The sequence below is a fragment of the Electrona antarctica genome (genome assembly GCF_951216825.1).
Source record: "Electrona antarctica genome assembly, chromosome: 15".
Taxonomy (NCBI): domain Eukaryota; kingdom Metazoa; phylum Chordata; class Actinopteri; order Myctophiformes; family Myctophidae; genus Electrona; species Electrona antarctica.
The window spans coordinates 44,787,763-44,807,252 of NC_136796.1; the positions used below are offsets into that span (position 1 = coordinate 44,787,763).

At 42.4% G+C, this 19,490-nt stretch overlaps 4 protein-coding genes across 14 annotated transcripts in view; 3 read left to right on the forward strand and 1 right to left on the reverse strand.

Annotated features, from left to right (window-relative positions):
* Positions 1–2,744, reverse strand: part of spag1a (sperm associated antigen 1a) — a 25,310-nt gene extending 22,566 nt beyond the window's left edge. For both annotated transcript variants that reach the window (XR_013791796.1, XM_079523272.1), the window contains exon 1: positions 1,962–2,744. Coding sequence is in view for 1 of the 2 variants with exons in the window: in XM_079523272.1 (XP_079379398.1) it covers positions 1,962–2,274 (313 nt within the window). In the remaining variant the exon portion in view is untranslated. The remainder of the gene's footprint in view (positions 1–1,961) is intronic.
* Positions 1–9,859, forward strand: part of polr2k (RNA polymerase II, I and III subunit K) — a 19,246-nt gene extending 9,387 nt beyond the window's left edge. The window contains exons 1-4 of one of the 6 annotated variants that reach the window (XM_079523285.1): positions 6,511–6,646; positions 6,972–7,078; positions 8,800–8,892; positions 9,666–9,859. In XM_079523285.1, coding sequence (XP_079379411.1) covers positions 7,012–7,078; positions 8,800–8,892; positions 9,666–9,688 — 183 coding nt within the window. In that variant the 5' untranslated portion in view covers positions 6,511–6,646; positions 6,972–7,011 and the 3' untranslated portion in view covers positions 9,689–9,859. Of the gene's footprint in view, positions 1–6,510; positions 6,736–6,971; positions 7,079–8,799; positions 8,893–9,665 lie in introns of those variants that run through there. The other 5 variants (XM_079523288.1, XM_079523286.1, XM_079523284.1 and 2 more) reach the window with 5 other exon arrangements.
* Positions 9,860–11,495: 1,636 nt separating this feature from the next.
* On the forward strand, positions 11,496–17,043 carry LOC306938247 (uncharacterized protein). Its single transcript, XM_079522321.1, has 4 exons — positions 11,496–11,742; positions 13,112–13,244; positions 13,800–13,921; positions 15,662–17,043. The coding sequence occupies exons 2-4, from the start codon at positions 13,237–13,239 to the stop codon at positions 16,783–16,785; spliced, it is 1,254 nt and encodes a 417-aa protein (XP_079378447.1). The 5' UTR covers positions 11,496–11,742; positions 13,112–13,236; the 3' UTR covers positions 16,786–17,043.
* Positions 17,044–19,192: 2,149 nt separating this feature from the next.
* stk3 (serine/threonine kinase 3) overlaps positions 19,193–19,490 on the forward strand; it is a 101,309-nt gene continuing 101,011 nt past the window's right edge. For all 5 annotated transcript variants that reach the window (XR_013791791.1, XR_013791792.1, XR_013791793.1 and 2 more), the window contains exon 1: positions 19,193–19,407. Coding sequence is in view for 2 of the 5 variants with exons in the window: in XM_079523265.1 (XP_079379391.1) it covers positions 19,385–19,407 (23 nt within the window). In the remaining 3 variants the exon portion in view is untranslated. The remainder of the gene's footprint in view (positions 19,408–19,490) is intronic.

The following is a 19,490-nucleotide window of genomic DNA, read 5'->3' on the forward strand; positions in this document are numbered from 1 at the left end:
TCGGTATCGGTAACATAGCTCTAAATGCTAACGGCATTAGAGCTATGGACCAGAGCTAACCTACAGTAAGAGCATTATGTAACGGCCCGGGATATGACTTCCAACTAAGGCAGGGATCTTTCTCTGTGCCAAACTGCCAACTTAAGATATCAAACTAGCCTGGCATTACCAAATCTCCAGCTCCTCAAAAGTCAAAAGAGTGTTTGTCTAAATAATAGTGACTTGTGATTACCTCCAAAACATAATCAAATGATGCTCACTGTGGTCAGATTGGATAACTGGGGCTCCATTTTTGTCACCGCTAAACCCCTTATCCCTAAACTTTTTCTTTTGTTTTTTACTATTTTTCAAAACATTTTTGAATAGTTAAAATGGCCTACAAGCTCACAACGTAGATTGTGAGCTTGCGTAGATTGGCTAGTTGAACTATTCAAAAATGTTTTTCAAAATAGTAAAAAGAAAGGCAAAGAAGTTTAGGGATAAGGGGTTTAGCGGTGACGAAAATGGAGCCCCTGGCCTCTTATCCCATGCAGTCTACTGTGGGGGCATATCTTTTTTTGCTCGGCACGGTTCCGGCGAGCCGCCCCGCGTCCGAAATGGTTGAGAAATGACAGTTACCGTGTGGGGGTCCCCAGGCGGTCCCACTACTGTACTGTACTGTCACACCCGAAACCATCATACAGTAGACCCCCCCCCCCCCGAACGCACAGGGTTATTTAATCCATTAAATCAGAGCGCCCAGCGATTTATTGCAGCGGAGTACATTTAGTGACGGACCGGATGTTATCCCGGATGTAGCTGAAGTAGCTTGATGTAGCCAAAACACTCCCAAGGCGAACGACAACAACGGGAGGTATGATTAATTCTAACGCGACTAGCGACGGGACCGCGATGGGCCGTCTTAACACATAATCTTTGCTTAGAATTGGACGGAATGATTTAGATCAAGAGTGATTCACATTAAGATTTTCGGTCTCGTCTAACATTTTCGATGACGTCCCACCGGAAAATAACATTGAATGTTGCGCAATAGACGCTCCCAGCCTGTGGAGCGATGCGATCGGTTTTGATATCAATAATCTCCGTCCTTTTTAACAATCTAATAGACTAATAGTAATAATTGACTAATAGATTGAACAGAGAACTCCGTCCTTGCCGCGGTGTGTGTGTGTGTGTGTGTGTGTGTGTGTGTGTGTGTGTGTGTGTGGCTGCGCAACAGTGACACTTGGTGGTGAAAACCAACAAAACGCTATTTTAGCCAGTCAGGGACACAGCCAGCCAGCCAGCCAGGGACACACAAAGCTATCTATAGGAGTGGTTGCACCACTCAAAAACAATAACAATTGAGAATCACTGACACACATCAGTCATAGCTCGCTGAAACGGGACACTTCAAGTGAACTTTGTGATAGGCTCCTTAATAGGCCCTGGGGCAGATGCTTAACTGTCAGTCTCTCGAGCACCCATCTGCTGCCTTTCTCACGTTGGCTTTTAAAGGGATGATGTAGGCCAGTGTTATTATGCACTGCACTATTTTTCTCTACGTCAACAACCCTTTAATCCTGCACAATTATTTCACAAACTCTAACTCGTGTTTAAACCCTATTAAAATGTTAATGTTTATGTCCCAGCCATACCCCCATTCATTTACCGTGCTTCCTCATTTGAACTCGATTATCATGTCATGTGACGAATGATGTGAGAATATACTGTACTGACTGTCCCGGCCCGGGTCTGAGTGATTGGTGTGCGGTGCCATTAATTTTGTTTGGTATTAAATGTTCTACACTGATCATACTACAAACAATGCCTTATACAATACAGAGATGGTTCAAATGTAAGACTAAATCATAAAGGAAGCGTCGATAACGGAACATCACACCAGTCTTGTTCATGAGAGAGAGAGAGAGAGAGAGAGAGAGAGAGGGCTCTAGTCTAGGCGTCACTTGACTCTACCGTACCTGCGTCAGCACAGCCGTCAATGGCTTGCGTGTATTTCTCCAGGGCGTCCCCGAACTGTCCGTGTTTGAAGAGGTGGTTGCCCTCGTTCTTCAGCCGGGCCAGGTGGGGTGGGAGAGCACCGGCCGGGGCGTCCAGATAGCTGGTGTCTTCCACCGCGGGGCTCTGCTGCTCGTTGTTGGTGCCATTGGCGAACACTGGCCTCTTGGTCTTATCCTCCGGCGGGTTGCCTCCTCCTCCAGCCCGGGCTTTCCGCCTGCTTCCCGGGGTGGAGGAACCCCCTCCTCCCGGGGATTTCACCTGCTCGTTCCCCATGGCTTATCAGGTCAGGAGTAGGAGCAGGGCTGGCGCCGATCGCCGCAGAGTCACTGCAAGTTCTCTCTCCCTCTCTCGCTGACTCCCTGCTGCCTCCCTCTCGGTCCTCCTCCTCCTCTGACGTACTTATCCTGCTCTATCTCTGAGCTGCAGCTGAACTGTACTGACTGACTGTACTGCGACTGGTCTGGGGGATTTCTGTTGGCCACGCCCCCTGGATGATGTGTCTGTCTGACATTAGACCAGATTCTAAGGATCAATCCGCTCCGCTAGGTTACAGATCCGGTGGAGGGCGGATACGGAAACGGGTCTACTGTGTTAAACAGCTCTTAAATCTGAGTTTTCTGTATACTATTTAAATGGTCCTGACAAAAATGCTGCCATTTGTCTCAAAGTGTTACTATTTGTTAATAAAAATAAAAAAAAGCTTTATACCCGGTTATAACATGTACATAAAGACACAATGTGACATTACAAAATGCTATACCTGCACCCCCTCCAACTGTATTTCCCCCATTTTCAACTGTTTTTATTGTATTGTGACACTTGGCTTTGGCAATGTAAACGTTTGTTTTCTCATGCCAATAAAGCTCCTTTGAATTTAATTGAATTGTGTGCGCGCATATAATGTATGTATGTGTGCGTGCAACGGTGCAAATGACCGGATACAGTAACACAGTAGGCGGGCTCTAGACACTTAGCCGCACTGAGCAGTAAATAGATAAAAAAAATGCCTTGGAACGAGGCTGACGTAACGGAAGGGGGAGGGGTTGTAGCATTGCAGTGTTACAGGGGGCAGTCCTAAATGGGGGGGGGGGGGGGGGGGGGGGTCATGGGAGATCCTCATAAGCCTGATTATGCTTTTGTCATAAAGGACTGCTGCTGAGAGCTTGTAGATCTGCTATCTTCAGTGTGCAACATACTGTCTTAGGACGGCATATCAATAAGGAAGCATTCGATTTAATAGAGAGACTTAATTCACAGAACCCATTTTAGGGATGTTTTTGTTTCATGTTATGCTGCAACATGCATGTATGCATGATGTTGTTATAGTACTGTATATCTGTATGTCATTCAATGTTTTCAATTAATTGAGTATGAAGGACCCCTATGGAAACAAACAAGCCATAGGCTTTTGCTTGAACTATATACTTTCCTGTGCTTTTTTTCTGCAAACTGTTAAATTCAATCAATCATGCTTCATGCATCATTGGAATCAATTGGCTATATGTATAGCTCCATGATATGTCTGTTGATTCATAGCCTCGGAAACCCAGACGTTTTTATTTAGTTGATTCATTATTATTCTGATACGGATCTTTAGATGAAACATCTATATGATGTAAATTAAAAGACTGATATATGCATATAATCTGGATCAGAATGAGGGATCATCAAAGACATATACTTTCTATTATTATAGCCCCTAGCCTAGGCCCTTATAGGGTTAAGACCATCTGTGACCTCCCCCTCCATGGAGGTCACAGCTGGGGCTATAAATAGCCTGGTAGGCTGTAAAGTGGTAGAATCAATGGCATTCATTCAATTAGCATCTGCTGTCCCAAAACCATTGATTGATTGAAGTATTTATTAACAGTTTGCAGAATTACAGTACATTTTAAGCACAACTCAATACAAAAACTGTTAACTGTGAGTGGACGACACCATAAAGCATTACACTTGTTTACAAGAGGGTCCACTGTTTTCAATTCATCATTAAAGCCCAGAGGAAATAAAATGACAACTTCTGGCTGACCTACTCCTCTTGGGCAAGCAAGGAAAACATCTAAATTTAGAAACCTTGGGATATGAGATGAGACACACTGTATGTTATATTCAGATTTTCGTCAACAGGAGACAATTCCATAAATTTTCCTCGTGAAGGCCTAAAAAGCATGAGGAGCATGTGGAGCATGTGAATCAAATATTTTACTTTCTCCTTACTGTATAACTGTGCTGTGTGGTCCTCCTTTTCAGTTATAGGTGCAAAATAATTTAATTCGTATAGAATAGACCCATTAATGTGGTATCTTATATGCAATTAAAAGTTTGGACGAGGGTATTGTGTTTGTGAACCTTCCAAATCTGTTATTTTTGAGGGGCGCTAGCCCCTCCTATGCCTAGCTTTGTGTGTCTGTGTGTACCTCATAGCGATGATTGGCTGAGGGCTTAAAAAGTGAGGATAAAAAGTTAGGTCAGAAAGGTGAGGACGCCAAAAGTGATTCGCTGGAACGTGATGATGTATGATGATAAGGGTGCCCCTCATTTCACACAAGTGTGATTTTTAATCAAAGCTTTAGAAAGCTTTATGATGATGCTGATCTGCCTTTTCAGGCAGCACTGGGCACCTGCCCACAGAGCCAAAACTACTAGTCACTACTTCACTACTGTGCTTAACTGACCAGCCAACTGGCCTGACCTGAACCCCACAGAGAATCTCTAGGTTGTATTGTCAAGAGGAAGGTGTGAGACATGAGACTCAACAATACAAATTATTTTACGGCTGTTATCAAAGCAAACCTGGGCTTCTATATTAACACCTCAACAGTGCCACAGGCTGATCACCTCCATGCCACGCCCCATTGATGAAATACTTTGTTCAAAAGTAGCCCAGACCAAGTATTGACTGCATACATTAATATATACTTTTTAGATGGTCGACATTTCTCGTTTAAAAAATCATCTTTTTAGTCAAGATTAAAACAAAAAAAGGTTTTACATACTTCACTTTATGCACAATGAATTGAGAATATATGAAAGTTTCACTTTTTAAATTATATTACGGAAGAAAATGAACTTTTACTCAATATTCTAATTCATTGAGATGGACCTGTATATACTTTATCGGTTATAAATTGGGCAGGCCCTGGTTTCTTGCAAGAGTTGGGGCCCATCTAAATGAGCTAAAAATAGGGGGTTTTATGTTTATGTAAGGAATCTCACTTGTCCCAGCCAGGTAAGGCTAACACTAGTAACACTACAGTCAAGTGTTATAATGATGCTATTGCATGAATGAGGGGGTCCCATTTAGATACATCGGAGTAGATAACATATAACATTGTTATCTACCCCAATTGATCTAAATGGATCCCCTCATAATGCGTGGGCCTTAGAACGTCTAATGTTGATGTTTTGCACAACATCATGGAAGCCTTATTGTTACCACGGAAATGGTTGATAGCGTGACCTCACAGCATGACGTGACGTCACAGTGACAGCATGATGCCACATGGCCTATATAAAGGCACAAAGAGAATGAAGAATAGCATCATTACATCATTAGAAGTAAGAAAGTAGACTTCGGACTCAAGCAGTGACCAGCTCGGCCTCCCTCCGCCAGCACACACGTACAGTAAGTGACCCCTGCACTCTTGGGCCACAGTCTTGCCCCAAATAGGCTGCCTTAGCTTGGTAATACTTATGGATGTACTGAGGGTTTAAACACTTGCAGTAATGTACAGTATGATAATGATATTATGGTTTAGGACTTTTGGGGTTATATTTTTGACTAAGCCCATTGTCTGACAAAAAATCACACCCGTGTGAACTGAGTGGTGTAAGGTTTTATATAGCATGATCAGCTGTGGTCTGACGTAATGTCTGACGTAATGAAATAAGGTAAGGTATTATGTAGCCTGATCAGCTCTGATCTGACGTAATGAAATCACACCCGGATGTGATTTCACAACTGGCTTTTTCTGTGCAGAGAAAATGACCATGGTTGCTACGGTCATCCAGTTCACCCGGGTGTGATTTAATTACGTCAGAAATTATTTTGAACATAGCAACCATGCTAATTTTTTTCTGCACACAAAAGCCAGTTGTAGGAGTGGTTTACACCACTCAAAAGTGCAAACAGTGACGATAACCTCATCACTGTTATTCACTTTGCACTTTTTGGGGTCCCCTGAGCTGAGTGAGTTGCATGGAGGCTCGGCGCTCAGGTCAGGGCCCCCCTAGATCATGGGCCCTTGGGTGTCTATTTCTAAGGATCTGGGTCCAACAGCCCCGTTGGGTAATCCTCAGAACAAAGCATGAGATCTATGGGGATGCCCGTGTAGCACTAGCCTGTAACATTAACCTATCATGATTCATGAATAACCAAGCAACTCTCGAAAACAGCATACCAAAAAATATAAACAGTGGAATGGAATGATTAAACATTGGCTGGTACCGAGGCTATAATGTTTGTCTCACACTCCAGCCCAATTGGTGGCAGTATTGCACAGCCAAAACCCCCCTCAACCTTAGGTCTCAACCAATGACGACACGTTTTGTTGGGAGGTCATTGAGCAACAGACTACGCATGTGCCGATCCAATGTGGGCACAAAATCACAAATATCTCGTGTCGTGAGCATTTTGCTTTTGCAGGTGATCATTGTTTTGTTTACCTTTTACGTTTCAATGTTTAATCATCCCATTGGTTATATTTTTTGTATGCTGTTTTCGAGAGTTGCTTGGTAACTGTAATTACTTATTAATGATCTGTTAATGTTACAGGCTACTACACGGGCATCACCATAGATCTCCTGCTTTGTTCTGCAACTATGATACGTAACATAGAAAATGTTACTGAATTAACAGGACTGTCTTATCTCGCGATATCAATATGTGATTTGAGGCAGTGTAGGTTAGACCTTCTTGGCCACTATAAAAATATGTAATGGTGACGACGGTTGCTCTGTTTCCATTGCAGGAATAAAGTCTAACTTCACTTAAATAAAATTTGTTTAAGCATGGACGCGACGAAAGCCGGTGCTGTGCAGCCTCCAAAACAACAGCCTATGATCTACATCTGTGGAGGTAAAGTATAGTTCTTGTTCTCAAACTATTTTAATGATAATGCATTATTATCAGCACAGACACAGACCTGATAAGATTCTTATTTGTAGGAACTAGGAAGTCAATCTTAGAACATCATGTCCAGGATTCCTTACAGTGAAACTCGTCAAAATGTCAATTTATTATTGTGTGTTCTGTAGTTACAACAAATATCACACCTGTGTGAAGTGAGGGGCGCTAAAATATTAAAGTCTAACTCATGTTGATTAGGTGATGTAATGGTGATGTAAAACAAACGGTGCCAACACTGAACATTAACATTAAACGCCATTAACAATAAAGATGATGTAATGAGGCACGTTATGATGTAAGTTTTCCCTTCATTGTCAATGCGTTTAATAAACAAACTTTGCACTAAAAGACAATTATTAAACCTGTGTATAAATAAATGGTGAAGATCAACTATCAGTCGTTTAGCTGGGGACCCCCTGGAACCCCATCAAGGTCCTCCGGGGGTTCAACTATCAGTCGTTTAGCTGGGGACCCCCTGGAACCCCATCAAGGTCCTCCAGGGGTTCAACTATCAGTCGTTTAGCTGGGGACCCCCTGGAACCCCATCAAGGTCCTCCGGGGGTTCAACTATCAGTCGTTTAGCTGGGGACCCCCTGAAACCCCATCAAGGTCCTCCGGGGGTTCAACTATCAGTCGTTTAGCTGGGGACCCCCTGGAACCCCATCAAGGTCCTCCGGGGGTTCAACTATCAGTCGTTTAGCTGGGGACCCCCTGGAACCCCATCAAGGTCCTCCGGGGGTTCAACTATCAGTCGTTTAGCTGGGGACCCCCTGGATCCCCATCACGGTCCTCCGGGGGTTCTGGGGACCCCCTGGAACCCCATCAAGGTCCTCCGGGGGTTCAACTATCAGTCGTTTAGTTGGGGACCCCCTGGATCCCCATCACGGTCCTCCGGGGGTTCTGGGGACCCCCTGGAACCCCATCAAGGTCCTCCAGGGGTTCTCGGATCAGTCGGATACATACCACATTTTGAACCACTGGTGTAAATGGTGCATTTATATATGGCTTTACAGAGATTGTGTATTACATTCACCCATTCACACACACACACACACACACACACACACACACACACACACACACCGATGCCAGTGGTGTCATTTAACATTAGGCATTTACACTTTTTTTCTCTGGAGAATCTAAGTACATTTCCTAATGTTAAAATGTCAAAGACCGATAATAATATGAAGAAAACACAATGGTATAACAACTCAAATAAGTAGAATAAACCTTACCTTTACAAAACGGTAGTTTGTGGCTTGTTTTAACATGGAAGTCTATGGACCGCAGAAAAAATAACACCATTAGCTCGGAAAGGGGGCGGGGAAATGCTGTGAGAAATAGGCCTATTAGGGGTTCAGAGTCTTGCTCAAGGACACTTAGACACTAACTCTGGGGGAGCCAGGGTTCGAACTGGGAACCTTGCGGTTGCCATCCGGTCACTACCCCTGAGCCACTGCCGCCTCAGTGGCCCCTATGATTGTGTCAGTGAAATGCTGTTTATGGTGGAAGAGTTCTAGTTTTCTGAATATATGGATGTCGGGCCAAGGCTATGATGATGCCACTCAGGCAGCTTTATTCCTTCACAAAGTTCACATGTATTTGTTCAAGATCAAGTGCTATGATTGTATATGTTGTTAATCATAATTGTCTATACTATCTCCCTACAGAATGCCACACCGAAAATGAAATCAAGGCCCGTGATCCCATCCGATGCAGAGAATGTGGTTACAGAATCATGTACAAGAAGAGAACCAAGCGATGTATCCTTTGTGTGTGTGTGAGTGTGTTGACTGGTCAACTATGTAGGGAACTTATTAGCGTGTATAGTCATACACCGATAATTCGGTTTTGGAGTACGCTCACGGTGGCACGGAATTTATGAAGTGATCGCAAACAGCTGATCCTTGCGTAATTTTGGTCTTAGCGTTGATAAATGTGACGGCTGAAATCAATCTGGCACGCCCTATAAAGTCAAGCCTCGCCCTCGTTATTTAAATGGGTGAATGATTAAGCCCCTTACACCTATATAGCCTACAATTGCAAATAGGCAAGCTATTAGCTCTGGTCCATAGCCTTCTACTGCTTCTACGATTCTGCCCTGCAGTATAAGGCTATGGGACTTTCAGTTTTAAATCTCAAATGGAAATCAGACCAGCCTCCTCTTTTGTGGAAATCTCACGAACGTTTGACCTACTCACCAATACAAAGACGGGTTGTGTCAATATAGGCTTTCTATTGACACAATATAGGCTTTCTATTGACACAACCCGTCTTTGTATTGGTGAGTAGGTCAAACGTTCGTGAGATTTCCACAAAAGAGGAGAGGCTGGTCTGATTTCCATTTGAGATTTAAAACTGAAAGTCCCATAGCCTTATACTGCAGGGTAGAAGCAGTAGAAGGCTATGGACCAGAGCTAGCAAGCTATATGCTATATATACAGTGTATATATATATATATGATATATATATATAGGCCCTACTTATATAATGCTAATCGATCCTTTGTGTTTGATCCTTAACTCTTTCATTCCAGTGGTGGTTTTTGATGCACGGTGAAGAGGAAAGCAGAGCTGTTTGATTGTTGTTTTTTGTTGTGTGCCATTTTTGTAGTTTCTGATAATGTAAATATCCCACTTTGCTACCAACCTTTTGTTTTTGGACAAAACATATGTCCATATGCCTTGGTTCATACAAATATGATGGGTGAAAATAAAGGTATAAACAAGATTCTCTCTGAAGTTCAGTTCTTTGTTTTAAATCCTTCATGAATATAATCAATTCACATTGCATACCACCTAGAAGTACAACACAATTGACTATACTTATTTACTTTCTGCCATTGTATCATCAGTGACATGATGATCACCCTGAATACCAAGAGAGCCTGTTCTTCCTCTGATGACCATGATAATTAATAGCCGTACTACAAGCTTACAGTATAGACAAATCCACGGAGCAGCGCCCTGTATGCAATCAATGCGGTGTCAATCTTGGTCTAAAAAACCACCTCCCCCTGCAGCCAGCCCTGGCCAGCCTGGGTGCCTGATAGAGGGGAAAGGAACTGGTTGGAATAATGTGTTCCTTCCACGTGCTACGTCCTGCCGGGGAAATTCCCCCCTGTCAGGTGAAAAGAAGCAGCTTGGACTCATCATGCATAGAAGGCATGAGGTCAGTCCGCTGCCCCCCCAGGAAGTGTAGCGCCCAGGATTACATTAGATAATTGGCACTGGGTGAAAAACAGGGTTGCAAAATCTTGGGATAAAAAAAAAAAAAAATCAATGCGTTGTCAAGCTGCACTTAATTTGGCACCACAGCTATGATTGTGCCCATGGCAGCGATGCGTGGATTCGTCTATAATAATTCTCTATTCTGGAACCTATATTTTGTTCTTCAAAACAGTCGCAGGACGAAGATGTTCTCTGGAGCACAGAAAGGGGAATACTAGCCCTGAAACATGACTGTCATAATCATGACATGTGAGCCGTGGCTAGGGGAATACATACATACTAATTCATTCACAATGATATACAATACATTCTTGCTATACGTTTATTTATGCTATGAGAATAAACCATTTCTGGCATCAAGGAACCTTGCAGATGTATATCAGCACAATTGAACTGTCTAACAATACCGTTAAGAAAGAAGATGGTGCACTGTTGTTAAAATGATTAAAGCTATTTTCTTCTTAGTTCATGTTGTGAAGTCTTTCTCTTAACCTCGCATCTTGATATCCGAGGTGGGAAAGCCCGGTGGCGCGAGGAGGTTACTCACTCTGTCTTGATACATATTACCCACACTAGTTACGTAAATTATCTAGGTAAATTGTTGATAATATTGACTGACTTCTGTCTGTATTGGCAAAATGTGCTATTTGGCTTCAGTAACGATAGTAATAAGAGAACAAATAATTATAGTAGTATAAATAATTAATTTGGTCATTATTCTAGATAAATTTCATATACATAAATCCAAATTTAGTCATTCCAAACCTTCATTCATTGTATTTGAGATTGAGGCCAAGCAGTACATTAAAACAATTTATATAACTCAACAAATAAGAAAGCTGTGAAAACTGTTGCTTTGTGTTCACTCTTTAATGTTTTCTGTTAATCCCCCCTGGCTCTGATATTGTATTGTTGTAGGCTATTAATAACTTGGTTGTTTGTGTTTGTTTGTAATGTATTTTATGTCTATGTACTGACTGATTTCTTATTTACAAAAAAAATAATATATATATTCAGTACAGTAGGTGGCAGCAGAGCCATCTAATGCTCTGGGTGGCAGTATATGTACCAATGGTTTACAAGCCGCAACAGTAAAAGAAGAGGCATGTCATCAACAATGGAGGATTGGAGAAGAAGTAAACTGGAGGAGTTGAAGAAGGAGACAGAGTTATTGAAGAATAAGGAGACAACAACAAGCAACAATGGGAACATGAATGGTGGTGGTGAGGATGGCAGTGACGGTCATCATGAAGTTGGACGCACAGAGCTAAAGAAGACGAAGCAGAGCACGAGCAGAGTCCATTGCTCTGCCGTTAACTGTAAACATTACGTGGCTGCTCACCCCGAGCTAGCCTTCCACCGTTTCCCCAGAGACCCCGAGAGGTATTACATTTAAAACGTTCATTTATTCATTCATTCTTCGCAGTGTGAGCTCGGAAAAACAAAACGATTCCACGTGTTTGGAGTCATGAATTGAATACATAATTAGGATCACAATGGAAACAAGGCATCGGGGCTTTTGATTGACTGAATACTTTAACAGTTCACACACACACACACACACACACACACACACACACACACACACACACACACACACACACAGAGAGAGAGAAGAGTACATTTTAATACAAATACAATGCTTAAAGGATTTAAACCCAAGAAAACACTCATTGCTTGTTTCCAACTTAAGTCATAATAAAGTATTCAATCAAGCAATAAAAAAATCCATGTTTTATTTTATTTTAAAGTAATAAAGTGATATTTTAAAGGTTAAAGCACTAGTCTAATATTCTGATATAACTCGAGTTCAGTAACTGGTCTCCTGTCTCACTCTCAAAGGACCTACTCTATTAGCCGCAATTTGCAACTCTAGATTTTTTTATAATGGGATGAATCTAGAGTTGCAATACCCTCCATTGACTCCCCACTCATCATTTTGCGTTTGCGATCTGCTTGTCTTAAATGACGTTAAACTCACCAACATTGCAGCTGTAGTCCAAGCTTGAATTATTCTCTTTCAATCTGCAAAGCTTGTTTTTCATAAAAATCCCCCGTAGACATGTTATGAGCTACTTTCTGTCAAGAAGAAGAAATGTTGGAGTTTGGAAGCGCTCGTTTGTATTAAGGGGTCGCGCTGCTGCCTCCTGCATTATGTGCAAATGCGAAACAGATGCATGCAGGGACGTTCAGTGACTTACGACGAGCGCTTCCAAACTCCAGCACTTAGAAAAAGAATCACTTGCACAGAATTTCTTGACAGAAAGTAGCTCATAACATGTCTACGGGGGATTTTTATGAAAAACAGGCTTTGCAGATTGAAAGAGAATAATTCAAGCTTGGACTACAGCTGCAATGTTGGTGAGTTTAACGTCGTTTAAGACAAGCAGATCGCAAACGCAAAATGATGAGTGGGGAGTCAATGGAGGGTATTGCAACTCTAGATTCAAATTGCGGCTACTACTCTATAGCATTAGAATATTATTTATACTCAAGAGGTTCAATGGTGCTGGTTCATGTACTGTTCATGTATTGTTTCGTCTAATAGAATTCTTAATTTTAATGCCACTCATGTAGGCTATTTGTCTGTTTTAATGCAGACCGTGGGTGTTATTTTAAATTCTAGTTTTATTTATACCTGTACAATATTTTACTGGACTTGTTTTGTACTCTGTTTTTGAATGAATGAAATTAAATCTTTACTTGTTTTTCATGTTAAAATCTAATATTAATAATTCTATGTTGCCTACAGGTCTTCCAAGTGGCTGCAGGCTCTTGGGAACCCCAATCTGGTGGACATAAGCGTTGAGCGTCTCAGCTACAGCTATAGAGTGTGCAGTGCACACTTCCACCCCAGCCAGTTCAAGAGGAAAGCTGATGTGTAGGTATTTACTTTTCACCGCTTCAATTATGCTTAATTTAACCCATTTAGACCGAGACCGATTCTACAAAAAAAACCTATGTTTCTATGTCAGTGGTTCTCAAACAATTTCATGTCAAGGACCCCCAAAAATATATGTAATTGGCCGCCGACCCCCATCTGAAAATATGTAGTTCCAGGGACGCCCCAAGAAGCAACGATTTGAGTAAAAACGTTCGCTCTGAAATAATATATATTCAAAGATTTGTGCCACATTTTCACGATTTCTTTTTCACGGTGCCGTGCTATGAGCTTGTAGATCTGCTATTTTTCAATAGCTAAAGTAGAACAGAATGCTTAAAACGCCAAAAGGGGTTTCCGCCCAAAAAAGGTTAAGTTGTAAAGGGTTTGAGAACCACCTCTGACATCCTCATGTTTTAATATTATTAAATCAGAACATCAACATTGATATACCCACATTGCAATTTAATACACAGTGATTTGACAATTGCAAACTTGTAAAAAAACAAGTATGTTGCTGCATTCTTATATTTATGTTGGGATGTTTATTTTATTGAAGCCATGCTGGATTGAATTGGGATGCAGTGCCAAGTAGAGGTGTTGCTCCAAACCCACCATTCCCACTGGATAGTGAGTCAGGGAGGAAGCAACCAATTCTGCATCAGGAGTTACCAAATAAAAGTAAGTTTTTTTTATTTTACTGTACTACTGTAGTTGTGACCACAACTGTAACTACAGAGTCCATAGTAAAAATGCAAATAAACAAAAGTTACATTAATCTAAATCTCTGCATATGCCATTTTGTAAAGCTGCCGTTTGCTTCATTAGGGTATGTTAAAAAGGCACTGTCTTTGGCATTTTATATTAAAACGCTTTTGATCAGCTGATCACACTCACACAGGCTTTCCTCGAGACCTGGAAATGCTTCCTATATCACTATTTGGTTCAACAAAAAAAAAATATATATATATATATATTATCCATTTGAACCTAAAAATCACACCCGTGTGAAGTGAGTGGTGCAACTCCGTGTGGTACCCGAAACATCCAGACCCCCAGGAAAGCGCCCAGGGTGCCGGCACGGTTCTGGCGAGAAGAGGTGTTTAAATATGAAGGCTACCGGATTACTGTTTGCAATGTGTCTCATTGCGGTGATAAAGTTGGCTTTTAAAGCTGCTTTACCGACCGGTAGAATCTACCAGCAGAGGTGGAGTGTGTATGATCCTACGCCAAAACATCCAGCGGGGAGAGAATACACCGGGGCAAACTACCTGCGACCACTGCCATCAGACGAGTGGATGCTTTTTCAAAACGAGGAAACTTGGTAGAGTGTATCAAGTCACTTGGCTATAACTGCCAATTCATCATTGTGCTCGTGTTTGGAAGTCTGGGGCATGTCCACAGACTTGTGCTCCGTGGATTGCAACTTGGATGACTGCAGAAGATCGCTGCAAAAAGACTGGCCAAATATTGCTCAGTCTCTGCAGTGATCGGCAGCCTCTCTATTTGGAAGAGGCGATGCTTTGTCTATCCTTGAGTGGACTATTACATTTTTCATATACTGTTGACTGGTGCTAGACTATAATCATTGCATTTCATATTACTGTGTGTGTGTGTGTGTGTGTGTGTGTGTGTGTGTGTGTGTGTGTGTGTGTGTGTGTGTGTGTGTGTGTGTGTGTGTGTGTGTGTGTGTGTGTGTGTGTGTGTGTGTGTGTGTGTGTGTGTGTGTGTGTGTGTGTGTGTGTGTGTGTGTGTGTGTGTGTGTGTGTGTGTGTGTGTGTGTGTGTGTTAAAAATCCGATTACTCACTCTGTGCAAATGTCAATGTTCGACGCCCATGTGCAAACTCGGATTGGTCAGTCAACCCACGGCCACTGAGGAGAAAAAAATATGATGTACAGAGTGACAGTTTTCTTCATTTAATAATAAGATAAATTTAATGAACTTTCACATTAGTCGTTTCAGAGTTACGGCTACAGCATCGCTTTGTTTTTCAACATGGAGTGTCTGTCTGTTGTACAATGCTGATGGTTGATGTTTCCATCTCTGCAAGATATGTGTCCAGACTCATGGATAGTGTGGGCGGAAGCCATCAATGGAGTGTCTCATTGTTTAATTAGAATGTTTAAACATTATCTATTAAAATCTATCGGACAACTACAGCTAATTCAGAACACAGCTGCTATCATTCTAACTAGAATTAGGAAAGCTGAAAACATTACACCAATTCTCAGATTTCTGCAGTTTTCCAGTGAGGGATAGAATAGATTTTTAAAAGATTGGTGATCGTCTTTAAATCACTCAATGCTTTAGGGTCAAAATGTATTTCTTATATAACATTATGAACCCTTGGGGTTCACTTAATAAAGTATATACATTGAGTGCATAGTACTTAATAAAAAATAATGTGTTTGTGTTTCAGGTAAACAGAATTGTGATGCTCGCCGATCCAGTGCTGTTGACTCGTACACCACAGACCACAATCTCAGACCACGCATTCTCTCCGAGACAAAGCTCACAGTTCCTGGCAAAGTCAAGCCACTGATCTCACCGCTGCCACTGCCAAAGACATCGCAGTCGCCTCTGCCACGGCCGACAATGTTGCAGGTGTGGGCACTGCCGCTGCGGCGACTGCCAACAACGTTGCAGACGCAGCCGCCGCTGCCGCGGAAACCGCAATCAACATCACAGTCACCTATGCTGCCTATGTCAAACGCATCATCACAGCCACTGATCTCACCGCTGCCAAAGTCACCTCTGCTGCCACGGCCAACAATGTTGCAGACGCCGCGGCCACTGCCGCTACGGACACCGCAATCGACATCACAGTCACCGCTGCCTATGTCAAACACATCATCACAGCCAAAGACATCGTCAGAGCCGCCAGAACCTGAGTCTGCTGCTGCTGTCAGAGAAATTGCCCTCAAGAGGAAGGTCAGAAATCTCCAGGCACAGGTGAGCAAGCTGAAGACCAAGGTGAGGGCGCTGAAGGGCCTGAAGACAAGCACCACGGTGGCAATCACTAAGAAGTCGGTCCTGCAGCTCATGAAGAAGCTCCTGTCGGCCACGGCCTATAAGTTCTTCCGAGCGCAGCTGAACGTGGCGCAGCGCAAAGCGCACGGTTTCCGGTGGTCCGATCAGGACAAGGCGTTCTTCCTGGACTTGCTGCGGGCCAGTCCACAGTGTTACAGGCTGATGACGGCCGTGTTTTCCATGCCCTCGGTCCGCACGCTGCAGAGGCTTATGAAACCCGCTCATTTCAACCCCGGTGTTGTTGACCAGAACATTGTGACTACCACGGAGGAGGTTGAGGAGAACTTTGTGACTACCTCGGAGGAGGTTGAGGAGAACTTTGTGACTACCTCGAGGGAGGTTGAGGAGAACTTTGTGACTACCTCGGAGGTTGAGGAGAACTTTGTGACTACCTCGGACGTTGAGGAGAACTTTGTGACTACCTCGGAGGAGGTCGAGGAGACCACGCAGCCCGTGGCCGCTGAGGTCTGCGCTGCTGTCACAGAACTTCAGAGGGCACAACATTTCTCTTAATTCTGTCATCCAGTGACGACAAGGATTGTACACTAAATAAATGCAATGTTTGCATCATAGCAGTGTTGTTTTTGTCGACTAAAACTAAGACGAAAAATGTTCGTCGACTACCTTTTTTCACTGACGAAAACTAAATGGAAACTAAGCTATGATGACTAAAACTAAGACTAAATGTATTGACAATTTCGTCAACAGATAAAAACTAGACTGAAATGTTAGGAAGGGACTAGTGGACAAGACATCCAGTATAAGTCATTTTACACTTGGTTGCATGCTGAAAATAGCCGATCTACAAGCTCACGACGCGTCGCGAGCTTGTAGATTCAGTCATTACGACGGCATCAAGGCCCGCCAAAATACATTTTAGTGGACTAAATCAACTGTAGATGGCATCTCATGACATTTAGTCGACTAAAACTAGACTAAGACTAAAACATTCCAGGTGACTAAAACTAAATAAACTATTCAAGAGACTGACTAAAACTAAAATCAAAATTTGCTGCCAAAAACAACACTGCATCATAGGGATCAGCTATATTGAACAGTTTGTCATGTATGTCCTCCTCAAAATGTTTGCCCAAATATGGATGCACATAATATGTGACCCAACTATATTTGGCACTCTAGTAAAACAACTATTTCCAGGAGTCCCATTTCATAACCCATGTACATTTTTTGTAAAAAGAAAAAGGTGTCTTGTATCTGTCTCTAATTCTTTAATTTTGGATTCTAAAGCATGTCATGAGATTTCTTCACTGGGTTTCAAGTCATTCTGCCCTACCAATTTCCATACAAGCATTTATCATGATGTCACAAAGAGGCAAGAGCACTGTTGGGCACTTTTCTACATGATAAAGACATAAACTCCTGTATGTAAAGCCAACATCTTATCCACTACTAGACTAAAGGAGAATTCCTCTGGGCTATTCCAGTCTTTTGGCAGTTTTAAAGTCCTACACACAAGTCATACAACCAGTTGTAATAATCTGCGTATTGAATTTCAGAAGACACATTACTTGTTCACAAATACACAACCTGAAAGATTTTGTGACATTTTCCCCAAAAGGTTTTCTTCAATAATGACAGAAAGATCTTCAGGCAAAAGGTCATCAGTGACCGAAACGTTGCTTCTTTTCTCAATCCTGTACCGTGCAGTTTGGCAGCGTGCAGGTGTATTCTTTTATTTATGTGCACTTTGTTTGCCTACGCACCTGCTCTAGGTGTGCAAAAAGGTTTTCTCAACCAAAAGGTTTTCTAAAATGACAACACCGTACGATATGACAGGCCTACCAATAGCATCATAGATAGGACTTGGATACTGCCTGGATACTGAGTACAAATCAAAACACTGATGTTGGCCTGGCTACAAAGCAACCAAAGTCCCCATATCTCCAAAGCCTGATCCAACCCCTACAACCAAATCGCTCTGGATTAAGAGTCTGTTAAGTGCCTAAATTGGACGGGAACAGAGTGGCATTCCGACGTACTGCCATTTCGTTACGGCGTGTCGTTAGGGTTAGGGTTAGTTAGTATTATTAGCGAGTCGGAATGGCAGTGCCTCGGTATGGCAGGCTTCGTTTTATGTCATCTTCTACAGTATAATAAGGGGTGAAATATAAACTGTATGAAGTAATTAGGCTATTCAACCATAGAGTAATAAAAGGAGGGGGTATTTAACACATTGGTTCTCAAAAGCGGGGTCCAGGGGGACCACTCGGCAAAATTGGTTAACATAGCATAACAATCATTTTACCACTACCCATTTATATATTATGTTGGCTATTCAAAAATATCAGAACTACAAGCAGTTTTGCGTGCCATGCTGCGAGCTTAGTTGTACATGTGCTATTTTTGGAAAATATTTGAAAAGTTTTCAGATGGGGTTCCGCAGCCAAATACATCCATTTGGGGGTCCTTGACATTAAAACGTTTGAGAACCACTGGTTTAACTGAAGCAGTTTAATACAGTGGTACCCCCAGGGGTCCTTGAGGGAGTTCCAGGGGGTCCCCAGGTAAATGATAGTTTGGAACGATCCAAATGGACCCTTGTGGGTCTAGGTCCATTTGGTTCCATTTCAACACTCTCAGAGTTAAATTAACTTTGATTTTACAATATAAATTGGGGGTCCCAGAGATAGAAATACCATTAAATGGGGATCTGTAGACTAATGCATGTAAAGCTGGGGGGTCCTTGAAAATAAAATGGTTGAAAATCACTACTAGAGCCGCAAAAATCTTCTCTTATGGGGTTCCCTGGCATATGTTTTCTAATGGGGGTCCGCGGGGTAATTAGTGTCAATTTGGGGGTCCTTGACGTGAAAAAGTTTGGCAACCACTGGTTAAATACAATCCAGGGTAAAAGAGGGCGCTGTGGTATCTTAAAACGTCAGCTTTTTCATTTGGAACGTGGAAGAAGAAGACAGTCAGAAGACAGACAGTGCTGGGCGACTAGTTTTTTTTGTTTTTGACAACAAACGACTGCGTGGATAATAATGAGCATATCAACATCCTGTAAACTAGCCCAGTGAACTCTGTCATATTATTTCAACGTTATTGAACTCCTCCGTCACTCCGGGTTAATTCTTTGAAGAGATAAACCATGGAAACCACCGCGCCCAAAAGGTGGGTTTGGATTCAGGGCAGCCCTGCATGCTAACAGCTAGCTCACATGCTAACGTGGTGGGCTGGCAGCAGCAGTACAGCAG